Source organism: Microtus pennsylvanicus, chromosome 19, assembly GCF_037038515.1.
Source record: "Microtus pennsylvanicus isolate mMicPen1 chromosome 19, mMicPen1.hap1, whole genome shotgun sequence".
NCBI lineage: Eukaryota > Metazoa > Chordata > Mammalia > Rodentia > Cricetidae > Microtus > Microtus pennsylvanicus.
In genome coordinates, this window is record NC_134597.1 from 32,587,704 (window position 1) to 32,610,082 (window position 22,379).

General features: G+C 37.0%; 1 protein-coding gene across 1 annotated transcript in view; it reads right to left on the reverse strand.

Moving 5' to 3' along the window:
- Nucleotides 1-492: 492 nt before the first annotated feature.
- Nucleotides 493-22,379, reverse strand: part of Kdm7a (lysine demethylase 7A) — a 64,896-nt gene continuing 43,009 nt past the window's right edge. The window contains exons 10-20 of the mRNA XM_075953865.1: nt 19,118-19,209; nt 16,035-16,124; nt 14,437-14,646; nt 12,641-12,753; nt 12,302-12,453; nt 11,053-11,150; nt 10,436-10,584; nt 10,095-10,303; nt 8,688-8,773; nt 7,535-7,808; nt 493-6,839 (exon numbers count right to left, since the gene is read on the reverse strand). Coding sequence (XP_075809980.1) covers nt 6,745-6,839; nt 7,535-7,808; nt 8,688-8,773; nt 10,095-10,303; nt 10,436-10,584; nt 11,053-11,150; nt 12,302-12,453; nt 12,641-12,753; nt 14,437-14,646; nt 16,035-16,124; nt 19,118-19,209 — 1,568 coding nt within the window. The 3' untranslated portion in view covers nt 493-6,744. The remainder of the gene's footprint in view (nt 6,840-7,534; nt 7,809-8,687; nt 8,774-10,094; nt 10,304-10,435; nt 10,585-11,052; nt 11,151-12,301; nt 12,454-12,640; nt 12,754-14,436; nt 14,647-16,034; nt 16,125-19,117; nt 19,210-22,379) is intronic.

Here is a 22,379-nt window from a genome sequence, read left to right on the forward strand (position 1 = left end):
TGCCCAAGGATCAGAAAAGTAAAACAGCCATACTGGCCTGCCTTACAGACCAGGTTGCAATGACACACACCTTTAATCCTAGTTTGCCGTAGAAAGCAGGCAGTAGTGGTGCACACCCTTAATCCCAGAGCTACAAAGAATTATAGAGGGACAAGACAGCTCCCAACACAGTCTCATTCTGAGATTCCTGGAAGCAGGATCGCCATTTTGGACTGAGGTAGGGGTAAGAGCCAGTGTCTGGCTGCTGCTTTTCTGACCTTCAGGTTGAACCCCAATTTCTGTCTGAGTTTTTATGGACTGTGCTTCCCACTCACATCTGTCTCCACTCTGCCGTCTCATCTTAACAACCACTCGAGTCTTTCTTCACTCTTCCCCAGCAATACCTCTGTTAAGACATCAGTTTTCATATTTAGATCCTCAGAAATAGTAAGAACATAACAGTTTTCCACATTCTAGTACTTGAGATTCAGAAAAAGGAACAGAAAGTCAGAATTGGATATAGAATTCAGATTTTTTTCTTTCAGAGACACATTTTATACAACTTTCAACATTTATACTTTTAAACAAAATGAGCAAAAAATACACTGAGTGCTAAAAAAACAAAACAGAAGTAATACAATTTTAATTTCAATATTTAAAAATACACAAATTAGGAAGTAAGAATTCTAAGTACAACTTTAAGCAAGTCACTTGTCTTCCCCTATAATAATATAAGCTACTTAAAGACTTACAAATTCAGAGTAAAACAGAAACAAAATAAATACTGTACACTTTCCCTGCCTGCAGGCAAAAGATGGGAAATACTGTTCTGAATAAAAACAAATGCTCTTAAAGCTTCGGCATCCCACTCCCAGCCACACCCCATTCCATTGCCACACAGTGTGTTTCTGTAGCCAAAGGACACACGCACACACTGACTGCCTACACACAAAGGAGACACTACTCTGCACACAGCCCAAACAAGAAGACTAACAGTCACCAGGGACCATGGACATAAAAACCAATAAGTCAAGTCAGGCTAGCAAAACATTACTACAAAACTAGTAAGTACCATAGCCAACAATTGTCCTGTTTTCAAATTTCACAGAGTTAAAACCCCTAAAACCAATACTACCCCTCCCCATTGCCACCCTCCAACACCCTAAAAGAAAACTTGCTGAAACACTGGTAAAGTTAGATGCTTCACAATAAATGTGAAAATTCATACTATATAATCTCTTAAAATGAACCTTTTCATCCTTTCCACAGCGTGAAACTGTTATGGCTTAATTATATTAAAAGTAGAAAAGTCTTTCCCAGAGGAAATACAGTCTGCAAAGATGCACATGCATTTCCTATCAGTGCTATGTCATACTTAACAACTGCATGACTTGCCTGTGTAGTCAAGAGCTGTTTGTGGAAAAACTGAGGTTACAGCATTTGATTCAGTCTAACCATAAACTGTAAGGCCCTTAGTTTGGTTTAGGATTCTTTTGCAAGATAAAATAACCTTGGGGTTCACTTAGCAAGTTACACCTCAGGTCCCTGACTATATTGTGTAAGTATATGCATGCTTTGTGAAAATGTTACTTATGAATCTTAAGAGGAAAAAAGTTATTATAGGCAAGGAATCAACTCTACAGTTAATGTTGGCATTTCTTATCAAACAAAATCCACCAAAGAAATATAAGCATATGTCTTGGTTATTTTATTCCTGCAAAATAGTATATTTTCTAGCACTTATGATAATTGTTTTGGTAAAAAATATGGAGGGAAAATAGCTGATTATTGTGAATAGAAACAAAAAATACTATTGAAGACAAACCTATTCTGATTAAGTTACACTTATGACTGCTTTCTGTAATGAAAAAAAAGTGAATCTAGAGTATCTTGCATAGGTAAACTACTTGGAGGTCAAGGGCTACGTGGTAGCCAGGGTTTCATTAATGAATAGTGCAGAGCAGGTAAAGTTGTTGGAAGAATCATTGGATAAATCTTTAAACAAAAAGTCTAATGTCACAGTTAAGACAAAGCCTTAAGAAACTAGAAGGGCACCAAGGGTGATGGGGGAATCTAAGGGCTTCCTTCTCCAGTGAGTGTTGTTTGCTTCTCCCCAGTAAAGAGGGGAGACTTACTACAGAAGAATAAAACCGTGGTAGTGAAGATATGCCAGCTGCTTTGGAAATACACATTTGCTTTTTAAAAATCTTTTAAAAATGTTTATATAAAGGGTATCAAATATTTGTTTCACTTATGGCATGAAAGCAAAATAAGGGAAGGATTAGCAGTAAGGCTAGAGAATGAAGGTCAATTATGCTGAACAGCAATTTAGGGAGTATACTAATTATTGTTTCTGTCTAGCTCCAAGAACACATATGCACAGCAGCTACAGAACAACCCAAACCAGGGTCTGTGTAAAGTAGCAGAAATCTGCAGGCAAATCTCTGTCCTATCTCAGTTATATTGGTCACCATCAATGACTAGCTTTCCCTAGACAAAAGATACGATGCTTAATTTTTTGAGATTGCATTAAATAAAAGTCGAGGGTACCAGTAACAGTCTGAAGGCTGTAGCTCCTCTTGTTCTCTTTGTGGTGCTAGGGATAAAACCCAGGGCCTTTTACATATGAAAGGCAAGACCTTCTCTCTTACATAGGAAGCAATTAGTTTAATACATAATCGGAAACGAGAATTTTTGAAACAGATTTGCATTTCTTATTTCTCCATGTGAAAACTGAAAATGCACACTTGCTATGATCCTTCTTTCTAACAGCAGTATACTAGGCCATACCATGATTCCTACCAGCTCTCGGGGAAGTGTCTCACCATTGCAGAGCATCTTCTGAAGCAAGCCAACACTCATTGTTGTTGAACACATCCAGCTGAGCCACCTTTCTACACTACTCTCTAGGCTATTAGCACCTAACCCAGAGTTGTCTTGGCAGAGTTCTTTTTCCTAGTCACCTTATGTTTTCCCTAGTCCCATGGATAGCTGCTAACTTATTTTAAATTCATCACCTTTTTTATCGTTTGTACCTGAAGGGTTTGCCAAATCTGGAGAACAGTACCATACTAATTCCTCCTTGAGAAAACCCTAAAGCTAGCTTTTCTGTTGTGCTAGGTAATCATCACTGACTTTGATGAAAGCGCTCACTTCAAGCGTAAAATCTGATTCTAATTCAGCACCTTGTTAGGAATTTTTCGGGTTTTTAGGTAGCATGCTCTGGGCATATATTAGATATCAAGTAAATATAATGAACAGAAGCAGTTTTCATTTACAGATTTCTCTAAAGATGCACCCATCAGCAGTTGTAACTCATTAACTAACTGATGTAATAGCTGAAGAATGTTGGTCTTCACTGAGTATCATTAAGCATTTTTATCCAAACTTACAAATAAGAAAACTAGGACTTAGAAATAAAATTCAGGGTTGCTCGGTAGACATAAATGGCAGAATACAGACCGAAATGCAGGTCTTTCGATTCCTTCCAAGCTACACCATACCCTTACATTACCAACAAAAATAACTAACTTGTGGAATTTTTCTTAAATGTTAAAGAACAGAGACCATTTTTTAAAAACACTTCCACTTCTATAGTGGAACATCTCAGTTGAAACTAATGAAGTTAAACTGTTTTGCTCTGTTCTCCTTACAAATGGGTCATCTTCTGCTTAGGTCTGCTTAGAAGTGAAAACTGCTGCTGACGTGCTGGAGAAGACACTCCTTCACAGGCAGACAAAAACAAACTGATTCCTCTACAGTGCTAACTAGGTCTGGGCACACAGTAGATGTCTCATAAATACCTACTGATCTCATTTGAATAAATACAGTAAAATACATTTAAAAAGGAATTAACTAGGATTAGTAACACAGAGAATAGTATTCAACTAGTATTTAAGTATTAAGCTAAGTATTTGACTAGCCATAGAGATGAACTTACCTCCTCTGAGTTTGTGGTTTCAGTAGATGGTTCATTTTTATGTGCTTCAAAAATGAACTGTATTTATGAATTTCAATGTATTCCAAAGATCCTGAACTACTAAGCTGCCAGTTTTGTATTCTTAATCATTTACCAGTATTGGAGAGCATAATATTATATAATATTGTGAATTACAGTACAGTAGATTCCAGGTTAAGGGTCACTTAGTTGAATTAAAACAGGATCACTACTGCTATTAAAGCTGCACATATTAGATCATTAGTTCTCAATTTTACACACTTGGCTTATAAGTAACTAAACGCTATCACTGCTGTCTTCTTACTTAAGCTGTGATATACTGCTTATAGATGAGACTACCTATTACCATAGAGCCCAGATCCCAGCAGTAATCACACTTCAAGTCCTGCCATTTCTATGAGATAAAAGGACACATCACAGTTGGGGAACTATAGAAGAGGTTTCACTAGAAAAGTCACTGGCTGTGTGGCTGAAATTTTTCAACTCAGAAAAAGATATATGGATTCTTTATTAGAGACTTGCTAAAAGTTTTGTGATTTAGTCAGTTATGGGTTTTAAATGATCAAAAATGAATTCACAGTACTGTTATTTAAAAATTTGAAATAGTGGCAACCCAAAATTAGTGTTTTATTAGCCTAAAGACCCAGAGTGGATACTGGCCACAATTTTAATTCATAAAAATAAATTGTTTTAATTTTTATGATCAAAAAATAGTTAAAATACTTAAGAGTTGTAAAAAAAATTCCAACCCATTATAACTGGAAAAAGAAATCATCCTTTTTATTTCTTACCCCAAATAAAAAATGTATGCCCTAACAATAAAACAGAAAACAAAGATATTACAGTGATATACTGTGAGAAGGCGAGGGACCAGTCAATCCAGAGTTTGGTATCTTGAGAACAACCTCAGCTGGACTGCATTCTCCTCTCTACTAGTTATGGCATAGTGCAGGCAGGGGCTAGGGAGGCTCCTACAGATACTAACAATTTCATAAAAATCCTTCTTCCTGACACCCAAAATAAGAGCGAAACTTTTGTCCAGACAATCTGGAACAAAAAGATCAACTCATAACTTCTTTATCCCATGAAATATTGTAAAAGACAGAGTAAGAAATATTTCTCTTTGGAAATATATGCTTCGAATGCAACTATGAAAGATAATGGTACATAATTCTTTCCTTACAACTTAATGCTTAGTGCAGAAGGAAATGTCTAGCTACCTTGCTGAGTGAAAAAGACAAATCCATTATACAGCCATACTTCTCCATAAAAATAAATCTCACATTATTTGCCTATATTGTCTTTATAGGAATTTGTAAAATACGATACTATCAGACCCCCAGTATTAATTTATCTTTATACCACGAGGGAAAATAGGGAGACTAAAAACTATTACAAGCAACTGAAAACTTGCACTTAGTAAAAGTTGTACATAAAAGAGATAAATGATTATTTTAACTAAAATTCAACCAGACACTTAAACCTCCATATGCTACTAGCCAAGACAGATGGAAGAAACTGCAAAAAGCACCCATTTTTCTCCAAATCTGTATTGAAATAATTCTTCAGAAAATTAAAAAGTAAAACACACATACACACACACCCCATTCCAACATGCTTGCTTCTATACAACTTAATATAGTATAATCTTATTGTATTACGGCTTTTATGCAGATTTGAACATCCTAAATCAAATTATATTTCTAAAAAATTATGTCTAGTTAATAAAAGCATGGGAAGATATAACCTGTGTTAGATGTTGGCTCTTCCAACACCAGCAGTATGAAGAAGGCCCTCTGTAATTATAAAGGTTTTTGGAAAAACTACGAACATGACATTTTAACCAAACTTATACTTTCCCCATAGGAAAAAGATATTAAAGCTGTTCTCTTTGGGACCCAGATATCATCAGGAGAAATGAAAATGAAACAAGCCTGTTTCTTTACATGTAGAAGAAAACCACAATGTCAAAAGAAACGAGAAATGGGGACTCTTTTATGTGGTTCTTAAATATTGGCTATGAAGGTGTTTCCCTGCAAAGAGAAGAGTCTTGGGTCATCTCAATATGTTGCGGGGGAGGGTGCAGTGGGTAGGTGGGGGGTGTAAGGGAATCAACCTGGATAACAGTATGCACCTTGGATGTTAGCAAAAGCGAAGCTAATAGCTTATAAAAAACACATGAAATATATAAAATAAAATGATTTCATATACATCTTAATTTAAAATAATTAATGCATCAAATCCCTGTTTAAGACTTTAACCTGAATATCAAATTTAAGAGTCCAGACTAGCTACTGTTACTGTGGCTCTTCCCACACGTAACACACACACTATCAAAAATAATTTAAAAACCTTCACATTCTTAAATCTAAATTAGTGAGATATTTCTCCAGAAATCTTCCAAATAAATAGCTTTAAAAAAGAAAGAATTTAAAAGCTGTTAACTTTAAAAAAAAAAATCTGTTAAATAAATTATTGATAATTCTTTATCCTACTACTGAAAATAAATCAAGACACTACCAACAACAAACTTAAATTCAAGCCCTGACAAGAGACCCCTTTCCAGTTCAAGGCCTCTTTTTAAGGTTCTACCCTCCTTCTTCCTCTCCCGACCAGGTCCAAAGGGTTATTGCTGAGTGGGTGTGGCACAGTGAAGATGCAGCATCAGGTCCATTCTGTTCTTCAGGCAGTATTCTTACTGTACACACAAGCTGCTCCAGGCAGGGGACGGTGGACGGTGGAAACGCCAGGCTTCCACATCCCAAGACTGGCCTCCAGAAGGAAGAGTGACTGCAAGAGCAGCTTTGTCACACAAAGAAACGTGCATGGCCATTTCTGTTCAATTTAAGGATTTTCCCAAGACGTTGTTTGGCTGTTGCCATTCCTTTTTTTGGACGTTTACCTATAAAACACCAGCAACAATGTTAATACTCTCAAAAAGTATGTTTGGCATATAATACCTGGAAGACTTAAAAGGGAGTGCTTCACAGAAGTTTGTTGCATGTTCCAAAAGTAGTCACATCTCTGGACTTCATATCTTAAAAATCTTTCCATGCTGGGTGGTGGTAGTGTACACCTTTCTTGGGAGGCAGAGGCCAGTGGACTGTGAGTTCAAAGAAACCCTATCTCACAAAAAATCAAACAAACAAACAAAACCTTCCATATTATCACACAAAATAGAAAGGCATTGTCCTCCTAAACTATGCTTCAGCAACAAAGCACACTACAACTTAATGCATTCCCCAGGAACCACTGCCCTTCTGTGCCTCAGGTCATGCTCTCTCCTGTTTTCATAGCTATTTCTTCTGTCGCTTGTCTCTTAACTCAGCCTAGTAAACCCATTCTTTTTAAGGCCCTACTTCCTCCTGAGCCTCAGAAAGCCACTGCTGTCCCCTAAGATTGGCTTAAGTATCCTCTCATTGTTACTATAGTAGCTCATGCCCACTGCTATTATGCTACTGTTCATAATGGAAGAGATGATGAGTATACAGCAGCAATTCTCAACCCTTGGGTCACAACCCCTTTGGGAGTCAAACGGCCCTTTCACCTTTATACACAGTCACAAAGATACCTAACCTGCTAATGTACAAAAGTTACCTTTTGTTGCCTGGTTGCTGATAGGTGGTGGGTTTGATGCAGGTCTCTTGGTGGGGTGAAGGGGCACTGAAAAAGAAGTTTCACCAATAGGCCTTTCTGGACTTAGACTGCCATTAGCTATTTGGCATGGCCCTGAAACCAAGCTGGGATTCAGCATGTACTTTCCATTTTGAATGCTTGAGTTACTGCTGTCCACACAATGCCTGCTTTGTGCCTTCTGACTGATTTCTGAAGAGATTTCCTTTTTGATGTATTTCTGGCTTCTACTTAAGTCCTAAAGAAGGAGAGAAAGGAATGTAGTTACATTTTTCAAGTTTCAGATAAATGAGGTATTTTGCTCTTTGCATTACCAAGATCAATAAAGATGAGGAAATGAATTACTCAATTTTGTTTTTTTTCCTTCTATATTATGTTTCATAGATATAAAGAGAGTGTGTGTGTGTGTGCACACATGTGCAATGCCTGTCCATACATCAGGATGCTTGTGTGGGGGCCAGAGAACAACTTGTGGGAATTGTTTCTCTCCTTCCATCATTGTGGGTACCAGGTATCAAGGTCAGCCCATCAGTCTCAGTGGCAAGTGCTCTTAATCAGTGCTTGACAGTACCTACCCTTCATGGTGGTCAGCTCAGTCCATAAGAGACTTAAAGGTTTGGAAGATTAGTTCTTACTTATTACTTGAGTTTTGAAGTTCATTAGGTCAAGATCAAACAAGAAGTTCTGCCTTCTATCCCAGAATTGGGAGGAAAACTGAAACAGAAGCAATGAACCCACAGTTTCCTTGGCTCATCATGGTTCTCAATGCAGTGTGCTATCTTTTAGAGTTCTCTTTCCACCATGTAGGTCCCAGGAATACACAAGCCATTAGGCCTACTAGCAGGCACCTTGAGCAGCTGAACCTTCTTGCTGGCTCCCATTTCAAACACAGCTAGTATAGGTTCATCTCTACTATCTTTGCTAGAAAAATTCCAATATCCAGGCCTAAAATAATTAGGCCAATTTGTAAGGATTTCCTTAAGTCCTGAAATTAACTGAGGTCATGAGTGACATCAAAAGAGAAAGGAACTGAACAGACACATGAAGTTTTACACAGAAAGCAAAAACAATATTGAACATCCTAAATCTCTTCTTTATATTTCCATTTGAAAAATACCTGAGGATTAAATCTGGAAGTCCTATCAAACTGTTTAGTCCAGGAAGAAGTCCTCAAATCTTGATCTGCAGTCTTGTCATGGTATCCTAGAAAGTAGTTTAGATTAAGTTATCTTTGCACAAACTTATCTTAAAACTAACCCAGTACTCACAACTGAAAGCAAATGTATGCTGACATTTCATTTATATATTAACTATTTATTCACATACCTTTTCTTTTACTAGACTCCTTAAAACAAACAAAAATCCCACAGTTAGCAACTCTCAACCAAACTTGCTATTTCTTTCAATTTTCTTCAAACTGTCTTTATATGACAGGCTTTGTGCTAGATGCTAGAAGACCTACAGTCAAGCACTATGGCCATATATTGTTGATGTGATGCAAACCAAATGCAATACACGTCTCTAAAATGACATATTTTCCATCAGGACAATGGTATATATTTCCCTGTATTAAGGGACCAAACAGATTATAGGAAGGCAAAATGGAGCAGAGAATGGCAGGCAAACACAGATTTAAATTTGAGTTCTTCCAAATACCAATGCAACTTTAGACAAGCTATTAAGGCATTCCAAAGTTCAGTTTGCTCTTATACACTATGCAAAGATTTGGGGATCAAGTGATCCTGGGTTCAAATTCCAACAGATTTGAATAATACCTGTGTGAAGTGTGTAAAATTAAATTAACCTTATCAAATCATATTTCCTTTTCATATAAAATGGAGGTCAAGGTCCTGGTGCATAGATGACCCTATTTATTTGGGACTGAACACAATTGCTACATGTCCTTTTCTCAATCCTAAGATTTTGGGGAAATAATGTTTTTCTCTCTGAAAGCACAGGGGAGAAACACTAGGTGGCATTACTGACACGCTGTTTCTGTTACTTCCTTTTCAAAGAGTCTGAGAAAGCAGTCTCAGCCAGTAAGAAACTATGCAAAACTCATTTCTCTTCTCCTAAAAGGAAAATGGACTGATTCTGCAGACCAATTAGAACATTTCCACTCTGGGAGCTCTTACAGTTGGTGACAGGAAAACAAGACTATCTTTGCAAGAAGACAGAAGTACGCCTGTGGACACAATTCTCAGCCCCGTGTTGTTTACATTTTTAGTTTTAACATTTGAATTACATTTTAATTGATTGTTGTGTGGAGGTCAGGCAACAACTTGTAGGAACTGTTTCTCTCTTTCGACTATGTGTCCTGGGGATTGGCAGCAAGCCCACTGAGGCACCTTGCTGACCCACATTTTGAGTGCTTATGCTTGCATCTTACATGACTATATAAAAAAGCATTTCTTAATGGTAAACAGCCCTTATTCATATAATCTCTAACCTCAACTAGGATCAAAGCACTATTAAACTGGGAGTCATATATTACTTTTTAGAGACTGATATTTGTGTTTCTTACCAAATTCTACCGGTTTATCACAGCGATACAGCTGCCTAAGCTCAGGGTTACTGCTGTGGCAGCTGCTGGGATCCTGGAGAGAGTTCTTCTCACCGCTGCAGTCTGTGCTTTGTATCTGCCTCTGTAAACACGTGGAGTAGTGCAACCCTGCCATAGACAGCATGCCCTGAATAGCTTCTTCCTCTGTGCTCGTCGAGGTAGGACATTCCCTAAGGAGCAGGTGATCCAAAACATAACAGTGTATTTCTTCTGATTAAATATTCAGTAAAACATAAAACTAAAGGTGTTTTCACAGCATTTACATCACAATACAAAACAATTACTACCATCCACAAGCCTACCTTTTAAATGGAATTTCATTTCTAGATGGCTTCTGGCCCTTTTGAAGGAGGTTCCTCACTATATTGGATTCCTCCTTAAAGTTTGATGTTATTTCATGTTTCTTTTCATCACCTGAACTTTCAGAATCTTCAGTGGCAAAATTAATTTTCTGAAATAATAAATCATTAAATGGAAACAAAGCTAAAAAGAAATTGACCAAGACTGTACAAACTAATTGAAATTTATGTTTAGAAGTTAGAATATGAATTATAAAATTACTTCTTTGTTTCACATCAAAACCTAAAACTTTCTAGTAACTATAGTAACTTACTAACGGAATACAAAATACACAGTTACACATTTTAAGGTAAAATAAAATATAACCTGTGAGAACATAAACCACACAAGAGCTCAGTGTAAGCAGATGAATCTCTGCCTCCACCCTTACCAGAACCCAACAAAAATTGCTTATGAATGTGACCGGGCACATGATGGTGTATACACACAGTAAGACTATGGGAGACTATGTGCTGCATAGCCCAGAGATAAGCTTTGGGAAATCTGTTATCAACCTTCTTCTACATGGGTGTTCAACATCCCACCAAATGACACATAAAGCTTGGGGTTCTGAGCATACCAGTGCAGTGCAATCAGGTCCAGAGTCTTCTGAATCAGAAACATCAGAATATTCTGATGTTCTATTCCTGAGTTCTGATTTCACACTTGTAAAAATTCCTGAAGAAGAATTTGTAAAGAAAAGAAAGGACAAGAATCAGTCGTTCAAACTTTGGGGCAAGGAGAAAAGATGATCTCTAAAGTCCACCCAGTTTCAAGATGTCTTTCCATCTCCCACAGTATCTCCCCTTTCTCACTGCTTTTCTTTTCCCATCTTTTCCTCTCTAACTGACCAAGATATACACTGATTGAAGTATATCCTTAAAATATCTGTGATATTTCTTTCCAGGAAAAATAAAAAAAAAGCTTTAAAACTAAAATGAACTACAAGCTGCTTCTGACTTTCCCTTGGTTTTCTTTAGAGAACAAAAAGGCATCTCTCAAAGCTCACTGCATTCACGGACTGTGGGTTCAAGTAGTTTATAATCTGGGCCTTTCTCTTCCACAATACTGCTGCATAGCAACTGTCCCATCAGTTCTCAGTGATACACTGTCTTGCCCTGACATGTGAACAAAGACAGTTACCAACCACAGAGGACCAGACTTATTGGGAACTAGTGGAAACAGATATTCAAAATGAATTCAATAGTATTCATTATGCAGAACACTCGTTAAAAAATACTGTTTTTAATTACTTTTTAAACAAAAAGGTATATGCTGTTCTTGAAAACTGTCTGGGAATTAAGATTTACTCAAAGAAAAACTTCAAGGAGAAGATGATATTACTACAGTGTCTAATATTCCTATTATCACTTCACTTGATGATAACCAATTAACATATCAGTAGGAGCTGCCTGTCAACAGTCAATCAAATAGCACCACACTACTTGGATTCCCACTAGCTGCAGATCACCCAACCAGATGTCTCTTAATTATGAGAACCAAAGACATGTTAGCAAAAGCCATATGTGAAATGAAGTTAAACTTGAAACTCACTTTGGGGAGTAGAAGCCATAAAGTATATGAGCTTTTTAAAGACAGGGAAGCTATCTGGGTCTTGCTGACCATCACATACTCCTTCACTGGTAATCTGCCCCTGACTACCACACCTTATTTGGCATTCATATTCAGCACTTTGATGATCGATGACCTATTTAAAAATACTTCAGATTTTCCAACAGTGTTATGAATGCAAATGTTTTCAATCCTACAACAATTCAAACACCAGTGAGTTGCCCATTATCACATTAGTGGAAGAATGAAAAACATACTGTTTAGTGGTTTTGGAGATCCTTCACTTTCTGCCCCCTCTCTTCCTGAGCTCTCTGTCTTTATGTTTGCCTTCTTTGTTGGTCTCTTGTCTTCTTCATTTTCACTATCTGCTGTATAAAGACTCCGATCTGCAAACAGCTGTCTCTCATCTCTATACCATAGAAGGAAAAATTGCATCAGAAATAGCATAAGGCTCTGTGTTCCCTTCCCCTCCATTCATTCAGACACAGTAGAGAATTGAGACCCTTTCACCTAATACAATTGGCTGTCCAATAATGTAGAGTGATTAAGTGAGATTCACTAAAAATTAATCTGGTAGTTTGATCTACTTTACGTACTTAATTATTCTTCCATTTGTAAGCAGTAATCGTAGATCATTCTCTTTTGCTCTCCATTCAGGTACTGTAGAAGATGGCTGGAGATGTTTGTTGAATTTTCCATTCAGTATGTCCTTAAAAGTACAAAGCACAACTGATTTACTCTCCACCTTCAGAAAGTCCTGACCAACTGAAAAGACTGCATACTGCTCCTCCTTCTATGGTCTTGCCTTGTAGAGGGATGGGCAGCCGTCTAGATTTGGAGAGATCTCAATGACCCAGAGTCTAGAGTTCCTCATTCCAACACATACAAATTGCTTATCTTTCAGTAGAACCATTAGCAATAAAATAATTTTCTAATATAAGACGTAAAATCTGCATACAGAAAATCCAAACACAGGCCTTTCTTACTGGAATCAAATGGCTTTAGGCCAAGTATCACTTTTTTCTTGATGAAGCCCAGCTGTGGGGCTCTCTCACTCACCCTAACCTGGACTGTCTACTTCCACAAGGCACAAGAGCCATCATTTATTAAAAGACATGATAGGAGCTGTTTTCTTTTTAACATGTAAAAGATTCTCTTTGAGATCTTCTTCTCCTCATTAATAGAACTTATTATAAGCTTTTCAAAATAACTATGGGTTATTTTGTATCTCAAAACAGCATAATAGTATCAAATATAAGAACATATAAAATTATAATGACTATGTAACTTCTTTTAGTATTTTAAAGTCAGCAATAGCTCTATTTTATATTACCTATGTCAATCCATAAGATATAAAATTAAGGGTGATATAGATTTTATCACAAACTCAGTAGCTTGATTTATTGAGGTGCCACTACCCCACACTCTTCCTGATTTTGTCCAGTACACCAGGACTTCAACTTAAATAGATTTATTCTTTGTTTTTTTTTTTATTGCACTATACATTTTTCTCTGCTCCCCCCTCCCCCCCTCCCCTTCTACCCTTTCCTGTGACCCCCACGCCAATTTTGATAGTTGGACTGGTTCTATCGGCTCTGTGTTTGTCCAACTTACTGTACTGCCTGGCAATACTAATTCAAAGCTGTGTTTTCACTTGATTTCCTTTTTTTTTTTTTTTCTTTTTTTGAGACAGGGTTTCTCTGCAGCTTTGGAGCCTGATCTGGAACTAGCTCTTGTAGACCAGTCTGGCCTCGAACTTGAGTGCTGGGATTAAAGGCGTGCGCCACCACTGCTAGGCCTTCATTTGACTTCTTTTATTAGTTAAGTATAAATTCAAACATCAACACCTGGAAGGCACTAAGCAAAGTAGCCAGCCTCTACTTCCTTGCTACCCTTGTTCTGGGCCCCCCAAAATACTTAGCATTGGAAACATGTATTTTGTTGCTCCAGTTTGTTTGAGAAAGGGTTTCACTGCGTAGCCTTAACTTGCAGTAATCCCCTTGCCTCAGATTCCCAAATGCTAGGATTATAGGAATGGGCCATCATGCCCAGCCTTAAATTATATCATTTTAATCTATGTCTCTATCTTCTAACTTAAATTTTGATAAAACCTACATGGGGGTAGGGACTCAAGTTTGTTTGCTCTGGCATCTTTTTCAGAAGCCAGAAAAATAAGATATTTGGATAAATGCTTTTTAATTTTATTTATTGAATAATGAACATGTCAGCAAATGAATGAACTCTAGGTATCTTAACACCACACCACTGACTAGAAAAACGAGACTCATGGCCTCCCACAGACAAATATTAGCCTCTATAAATGCACAGTAGAAACTAGCCGAATTGCTGTATGTACTATCCAAACACTTTTTGGATCCTGATATATACTTGCCTCCTCCCACGGACACATCTCTAATCTTCTGAGGACTTCCCTTGTATGGAGCTCAAGGATATCTAGGTTAGAAGGAGTTCTGACATGATGATCTCGAAGTTTCCTCATCTTTCGCCGGGAGTGATATGGTGAAGATGCTTCATTTGAAGGCCGTGAAACTGGACACACAGTAGGAATTCCCTGAGATTTAATTGGTTTGCCATTTTCTTCCTATAAAAATCAAATTCAGAGTACGTTTTATGGCAAGGCTCCTGTACATATACCTAACTAAGCAATTAACCATAAAAATACTTAAACAAACACATCCTATTCAATCATTTAAGAGGAAGTTAAATCAAGTCCTCAGCTTTCCTGAGCTTTTTATTCCCTTCTCCTTCATATACTTTGTGAACAATACATTTCCTTATTTTATCTGAAGATTTGGGGTGAGGGGAGCTGATTCAGCTTCCCAAGTGCTAAGATTACAAGCATGTACCACACCACCACACTAAACTTTCATCTTAAATTTGTAATATTAAATTGGAGTTGACATTTTCAGAAATGATACTTGTGTTACTAAACTATCAATTTGGTTTTACTGTGCATGAAACACATATATGCACATATATGTCACAGATAATAGGTCATATATTTTATATATATTTGATAAGACTTTTGATAGAAAACTCATTTACATGCCATTACTATCACAAAAATAAATTTTTGCTACATCTGAAAATACATGAAATAGTCTATCCATTGACAGTAAAACCCAGCATAGTGATCTTCCTTAGAGGTTTAGAGATTTTAGTTCAGTAGTAGAGGGAACTTGCCTAACAAGCACAAGGCCCTGGTTCAGTCCCTGGTACCAAGAACAAAAAGACATGATTGATATTTCTTAGATGTATACTACTTTCCATTCTTGACATCCTGTTGTGCACCTAGCCTGTTACTGCTGAATCATGTCTCCAGCTCCTCTTCCCTTTCTACAGTCCTAATGTAAGATTAGGATTTATGTAAATTAATAAGTGTAAATGTAAATTACCTAATATAATCTACCAGGTGGCCTCCATTCCACCGGTAAATTTCCTCTTATTTCAAACTAAACACTAAACAAGCAAGTTAGTTTCCAGAAGAACTATTTTAATGAAAACCCCCGTTTTTCTATACTGACATCAGCTCTTAAAAATGAAAACATTTCACCTCATATATGGGCTTTCATCAAAGGCACTGACTTCTCAAATTGCTCCAGTATTTTTGGTCAAGGGAGTCCCTGATATTCTTTCGAACCCAGCCTCACTCCCCTTACTGTTTTATCCCTTCCTCTAACTACTTCACTTACAGTCATCTCCAGGTAAACATCATACTGTGACTTTTGCTTTAATTTTTGGAGGAACTTAGGGAATTTACAGTAACTGGAACTATTGCTTTGCTATTTTATTATGCAACACTTTATATTTTTCTGTAAGACATTAGAAGCCTATAATCTGTAACGCTAACTCAGCTCATTGTATTCTTTCACCAGTGTGAAAGTGCTTTCAATATTTACAGCATGGTGACAGATCCATGTGCCTCTCAAGGCAGATAGCAAGCAGACACATTTAATGATAACTTCTTACCTCTATTGCTCGAATTACTTTAGAAAGTTCCTTAATAAGATGTCCAGGTCTAACATTGTCTGGAATTTCAAAGGCATGTTCAGATACAAGCTGTATTTGGAGTAATAAAGATAAGAAAACCAAAGTCACTTATTAAAATTTAAAGCCCAACTTATTCCATAAAGTTCTCTATATTTTAAAGACCTGCTGATAATGTTAAGCCATTCTCAAGAGTTTATGTACTTGGTAGATGGTCACCTAAGAAGATCCACATATCAAATAAAATCCTCTTATTTGTCTCACAGTGAATCTTATTTTATAATGCATTCTACACCTCAAATCCCACTGTGATCCTAAGTACAACTATTAATAAAGAAATTAAGCCTAACATTTAATTCAAAATGCATAAGGATTTTTGTAGGGAACATTGGGCATTAAGTAATCCCTGTTTTTCATGGAAAGTATACTTTGAATAAATTTGAGTTAAAAGTTTAACAGTCAAAAGCAAATGAAAAAAATACCATTAACAGGAACAAGAAATAAATTAGTAAGTGAGCATATCTACTAACTACAAACTAGTACTATTATTTTTATGTCTATTTACAAATTATTTCTCTCCGTATCTAAGGACATTTGATATTTAGACACAAACTAGTTTCATTTTTGCTTTATTACTGAATTGTTTTTAGTATAACTTGCAGAAATTAGTTAGCAACAATAACGTGCAATAGTGTTAATTCTGTATTCTGATACTGTTAAGTGAACTTGGTAAGCACGAACTTACCCTCATTATCAGGGTGACATGGATACTTCAAGCTGGATATTCCTCATCTGAGATACTTAGGATTAGTCATGTTTTAGATATGGGGGAACTTCAGATTTCAGATTGGAGATGCTCAACCTTTTACAGGTTATGATGAGTATTGCCATCATAACTGAGACACTGACCTTATGTAATATATCCACAATGAAACAGCTTACTACTAGCAGAGATGAGATTTGATTCTGAATATCTGACTCCAGAACCCAAAATTTTAACCAGTATACTGAACTGCCTCTTATCTTTGAACAAAATTACTAAAAATGTAGAAATGTTTTGAAACACACTTTACTTACAATGCCTAATAATACTTGTAATAAAAACTAACTATGTAAAGAAATCATGTAAGATGTTTTTAGGATCAATTCTAATCTAGGGCTATTAAAACCAAAATCCCAAGCAAGATACAGGGATTTTATTTTCAAAACGTTCTCAAGGCAATGCTAACACACATCTGAAGCACCCATCCAAAGCCTCTACCAGGAGACAAAGACACACAATTTCTACAGTTTACATTCAATCATGCTACACAGCTGTTAACTTGCTTATGCTTTTCCTCCTCACACACATGATAAAATCTGACAGTGGAAGGCATGTTTTTAACTTTCCTTTATGTTTCTATGGCACCTTGCCCTAATGGATTTGTAGCACTAATCCTAAATTAAAATCCTAAAAATGAAATTTCCTGGAGTATAGGCTAGTACTTATTGTTTCCCAGTATTTCCTTTTAAAAATGTATATTATTATTATTATTATTATTGAGAGAGAGAGAGAGAGAGAGAGAGAGAGAGAGAGAGAGAGAGAGAGAGAGAGACAGACAGACAGACAGACAGACAGACAGACAGAGACAGGGACATGAACTTTGTGGAGTTTCCTTTGACCTTTACATTGGTCCCCTGTTCTCAGGCTTACACAGAAGGTGCTTTATAGACATTAAGTTTCTCATTGGCTCTCCTCATTTCCCTTAACAGCAAGAATTTTTTTTTTTTTTTTTTTTTTTTTTTTTTTTGGTTTTTCGAGACAGGGTTTCTCTGTGGCTTTGGAGCCTGTCCTGGAACTAGCTCTGTAGACCAGGCTGGTCTCGAACTCACAGAGATCCGCCTGCCTCTGCCTCCCGAGTGCTGGGATTAAAGGCGTGCGCCACCACCGCCCGGCCAAGAATTTTATTTTAAATGGATAGCAAGCAAATCTGGAAATCACCAGCACATATATTTATCAATCATATTATTTAAGATCATGTGTGAAGCTCCATTGAGTTGAAATAAGAGTTCAAAAGCTTAGTGAAGAAAACATACATACATTATACACATTAGTTTTAAGCCTAAGTACGTAAGAACATGCTACAGAAGCAGAAGGGAAGTAAAAGTAAACACTTAACTCCAAATGCAGATTTGGATGAACTCTCAGAAAAAGCCTGGGATAACTGAAAACTATTCTTGCCCCTTCCTTTCTTTCATTGTTTTATAAACCTACTAGTGGCAAAGAGCAGGACTTTTTATCCTAGCCTCACAAGTTCTTACTGTGCAACAATCCTTTTCTACACTATGGATATGAATATGTCAGCTAATAAAAAAGTAATTGGGCAGGAAGTTAGGCAGGAAAGTCAAACTGAGAAAGATGGGAAGAATAAGGGCAGTCAAGAGAGACACCAGCTAGCTGCTGAGCAAGCAGGACATGTAAAAATGAGGTAACAAACCATGATAACCCTAACCATAAGTCACGTGGCAAAGCACAGATAGAAATATGGGTTAACTTTAAACGTAACAGTTAGTTAGCCTGAGCTATCAGCCAAACGTTTATGATTCATATTCAGCCTCTGAGTCAGTTATTTGGGACTGGGTGGTCAGGACAGGAAACGTCCGTCTCCAAGTGCTCTTGGGAAAGTTACTTAAATGGGGACACCGCAGCACCCAGACCTCACACAGCAACTCTAAAAGACTAAATGAGGTCACACATGTAAAGACAAAGCACAGTGCTTGACATGCTAAGAGCTCAACCTGGCTTGCTACTCTATCAGCCTGCTTGTTTCTTAGACTCATAAATATACTTGCATTTTGCTTTTTCAAAAATAAAGAAAACCAAAGCTCTTTATTCTCTAACCAGAATCAATACATCTGTGTATAGTATGACAGAGAGTACAAACTGTATATAAAATACAATTTCATTCCTTTTACAACTAGCATGTGAATGCTGCCCACAATAAAAGGACCATTTTCATGATTGCCACAAAAAAAAAAAAAACCAACCAACCAACAAACAAACAAACCCAGCAAAAACAACTTACTTCTTTTTTCATCCATACTTTTAAAGCAGTATGCAGTGCTTTCACTCCCTGTACTAAGTAGGTTTGAGGCTGGAACCCATCTTCTTTCAGTTCTGTTGGGATGAAGCAAGGGAGGGAAGGAAATGTCCTAAAGTTTATAAAAGGATATTTCGAGTATGAAACTTAACAGTACCCAAAACAAGACAGGAAATAATCAATTTAAAAGGCAAGAAAGAAAAAGAAATTGAACTACATTAAATGTAATGACACTAAATGCTTTTTTAAACAAATAAAAATACAGAAAAGTTTAAAATAAAACAGTATGAAAACGATGTTAAGTTTTGAAAATAAAGTTGAGATAGCTATAGTAATATGTCATCATTAATAAAGCATCATTTCAACACGTTCAAAAATTCAATTCACATTTAAAATTAAAATAGGAAAACATTTAAAATTTCAAGCCTGAAATATAAAAAAAAGAAAAAACAACAAAATACAATAAGCAATTTCACAATTACAGTCAGATATTTCTAACAAAAATAGTAAACATAGAGTAGACTGAAAAAATAGGTAGTCAGATAATTCAATTCAAGCAATATAAAATTTGGTTAAATAGTCATAAATAGGATACTGCACCTAGAAATTGCAAAGTGCACATTTTTTTCAGACATACTCATTACATTTACAAAAATCATCTGCACTGCAGGGACCATAACGAGGCCTCAACAAATCCCAATGATCTTAATCACTTAGATGCTCAAAAGTGCAATTAAGCTAGAAATCAACACCAAAGATAACAGCAACAGGTAACAAATGATTAGGAATTTTAAATTACAGGCGCTAAGAAACATATAAACTAAAAAAAATTTTAAAAATCGTTGGGGCCAGAGAGATAGCCTAGCAGTTAAGTGCACTTGTTACTCTTACAGGACTGGGGTTCAATTCTCAGTACCACATCAGATGACTCAGAACTACCTCTAACTCCAGCAACAAGGGATCTGATGCCCTTTTCTGGCTTCTGAAGACACATGTGTGCATATACACACATTCAGACATAAAGACACACATGTATGGCAGACCCACACCCTTCCCACACCAAAATAAGTAGATAAAACATAATTTTAAAGGCCCATAAGGATAGTATCAGTTTGAAATTATATGAAATTTACAAATAGATGGGTGATGAAACTAAAGAAAAGGATTATTGCAGAAGTGAAGACAGTAGTTAACTACAGAAGAGGAGGCAGATGGAACTTAATTATACTGTAGGGGTGGTACCAAGATTTTCTTGGATGAATGTCTATGATGATGGCCAACATATATACATCTATGTACCTAGTTTAAAGAAGGCTGTTACTCAGGTAATTGCTACTCAAGTTAAAAAAAAAAACTTAATTGATGCTTTGAAAAATGCCTGCTTAGCTGGACAGTGGTGGCGCATGCCTTTAATCCCAGCACTTGGGAGACAGAGTCAGACAGATCTCTCTGAATTTAAGGACAGTCTGGTTTATAGAGCTAATTCCAGGACAGTTACAGTGACACAGAGAAATCCTGCATCAAAAATCAAAACAATCAAACAAACAAAAAAAATCCTGTTTCAGGACTGAGATTGTAGCTTAGTGGTAGAACATTTGCCTCGTACACAAGGTCCTGGGTTTGTCCCTACCACTACTATTAGGCTGAGCCATATGGAGTTGCCATTGCCAGTATTTGACCATACTGAAATATGGAAACAACTTTACATGACTCCACCGTGGGAATAATATTATAAAATAGTATGCTATATTTATAAAAGCACTAAAATGCAAAGTACCTAGGAATAAATCTATCAAGATATGCAAGTGCAAAGTTTACAAAACTTCAAAAGACATTAAAGAAGACAAGACTCAGACGCTCCATGATCATTCTTCAGTAAACTCAGTGGTGATCAGGTGTGGTGATACATGCTTTTAATTCCAGCACTGGGAAGGCAGAGTCAAGCTAATCTCTTGAGTTTGAGCCAGCCTAGTCTACACAGTGAGTTCTGGGTCAGACTCACCCTGTCTAAAAAAGTAAGAAAAGGGAAAGGAAAAAAAAAACAACAACTCAATAATGAATGTCATAGACCTCAGTATTTCTGAACCTTTTTTTACATGAGGTGATAAAATACTAGTTATTTCTAAGAGTAAATTGGTGCTACAATTTAATGAGCAACAATATTTCATATTTCAGATAAACTTCTATTTTGTTCTAAAAGGCTTCTAGGCTTCCGAGTAGAAAGGAAGTGTGGGGATGGGAGAAGACAGAAACGGAATGAATATGAAGTAGTAGAGCTTCATCTAGCTAACGGGATGATAGAAACTTTATGTCCTTGAGTCAGAGTTAGAGAAAAGAGGCAAGAAAAAGAACTACCAACCAAATGTAGAACTTTAGATTTCTTAACTGGAGAGTTCAGGAATTAAATTTTATTTCTAAAACAAAGACACAGCTACTTTTACAAGTGTGATGGAGGAAGGTCATTGGCTAATAAAGGAACTGCCTTGGCCCATTTCATTGGTTAGAAGATAGGTGGGAGGAGTAGACAGAACAAAATGCTGGGAGGAAGAGGAAGTGAGCTCAGACCTGACAGCTCTCCTCTCGGGAGCAGACGCCTCAGGAGAGACGCCATGCTCCTGGCTCCTGGGCAGACACACGCGACGAAGCTCTGAACTAGAATCTTCCCGGTAAGACCGGTGCTCACAGATTGTTAGAGATGGGTTGATTGAGATATCAAAATTAGCCAGTAAGGGCTAGAGCTAAGGGCCAAGCAGTGATTAAAAGAATACAGTGTCTGTGTAATTATTTCAGGGCAAAAGCTAGCCGAGCAGGCGGCTGGGGTGTTGGGGACGCAGCCACGCCGCCGCTCCTATTACTACACAAGTGTATAATACATGCTCCTGCTGTTCTAGACTTGAACTTGGAGACTATGTTCAAGGGAAAAATCAACAACAAGAACCTGGTCACTGAGAAATGGGCGCAATTCACAGCCATCCCTTTAGCCAAGAATAATACTCAATAAAGTCAGAGATTCACACTAAAGACTCACTTCTAGAGCACAGGTTGTTCCTGTACGGTCTTCCTCATCTGAGGGACCCTAACCTATTATACACATACTCCTAAAACTGCCACAGCCTCTCTCCTGACACAAGGACTCACTGTTCTCACCTTTCCATTTGAAGTAAGGTGGTGTCTTTATAATGGTTTCATTCTTTTTCATCATTTTGTATGTGTGCAAGCTGAGAGGACAAACACAGAATTGGTTCCC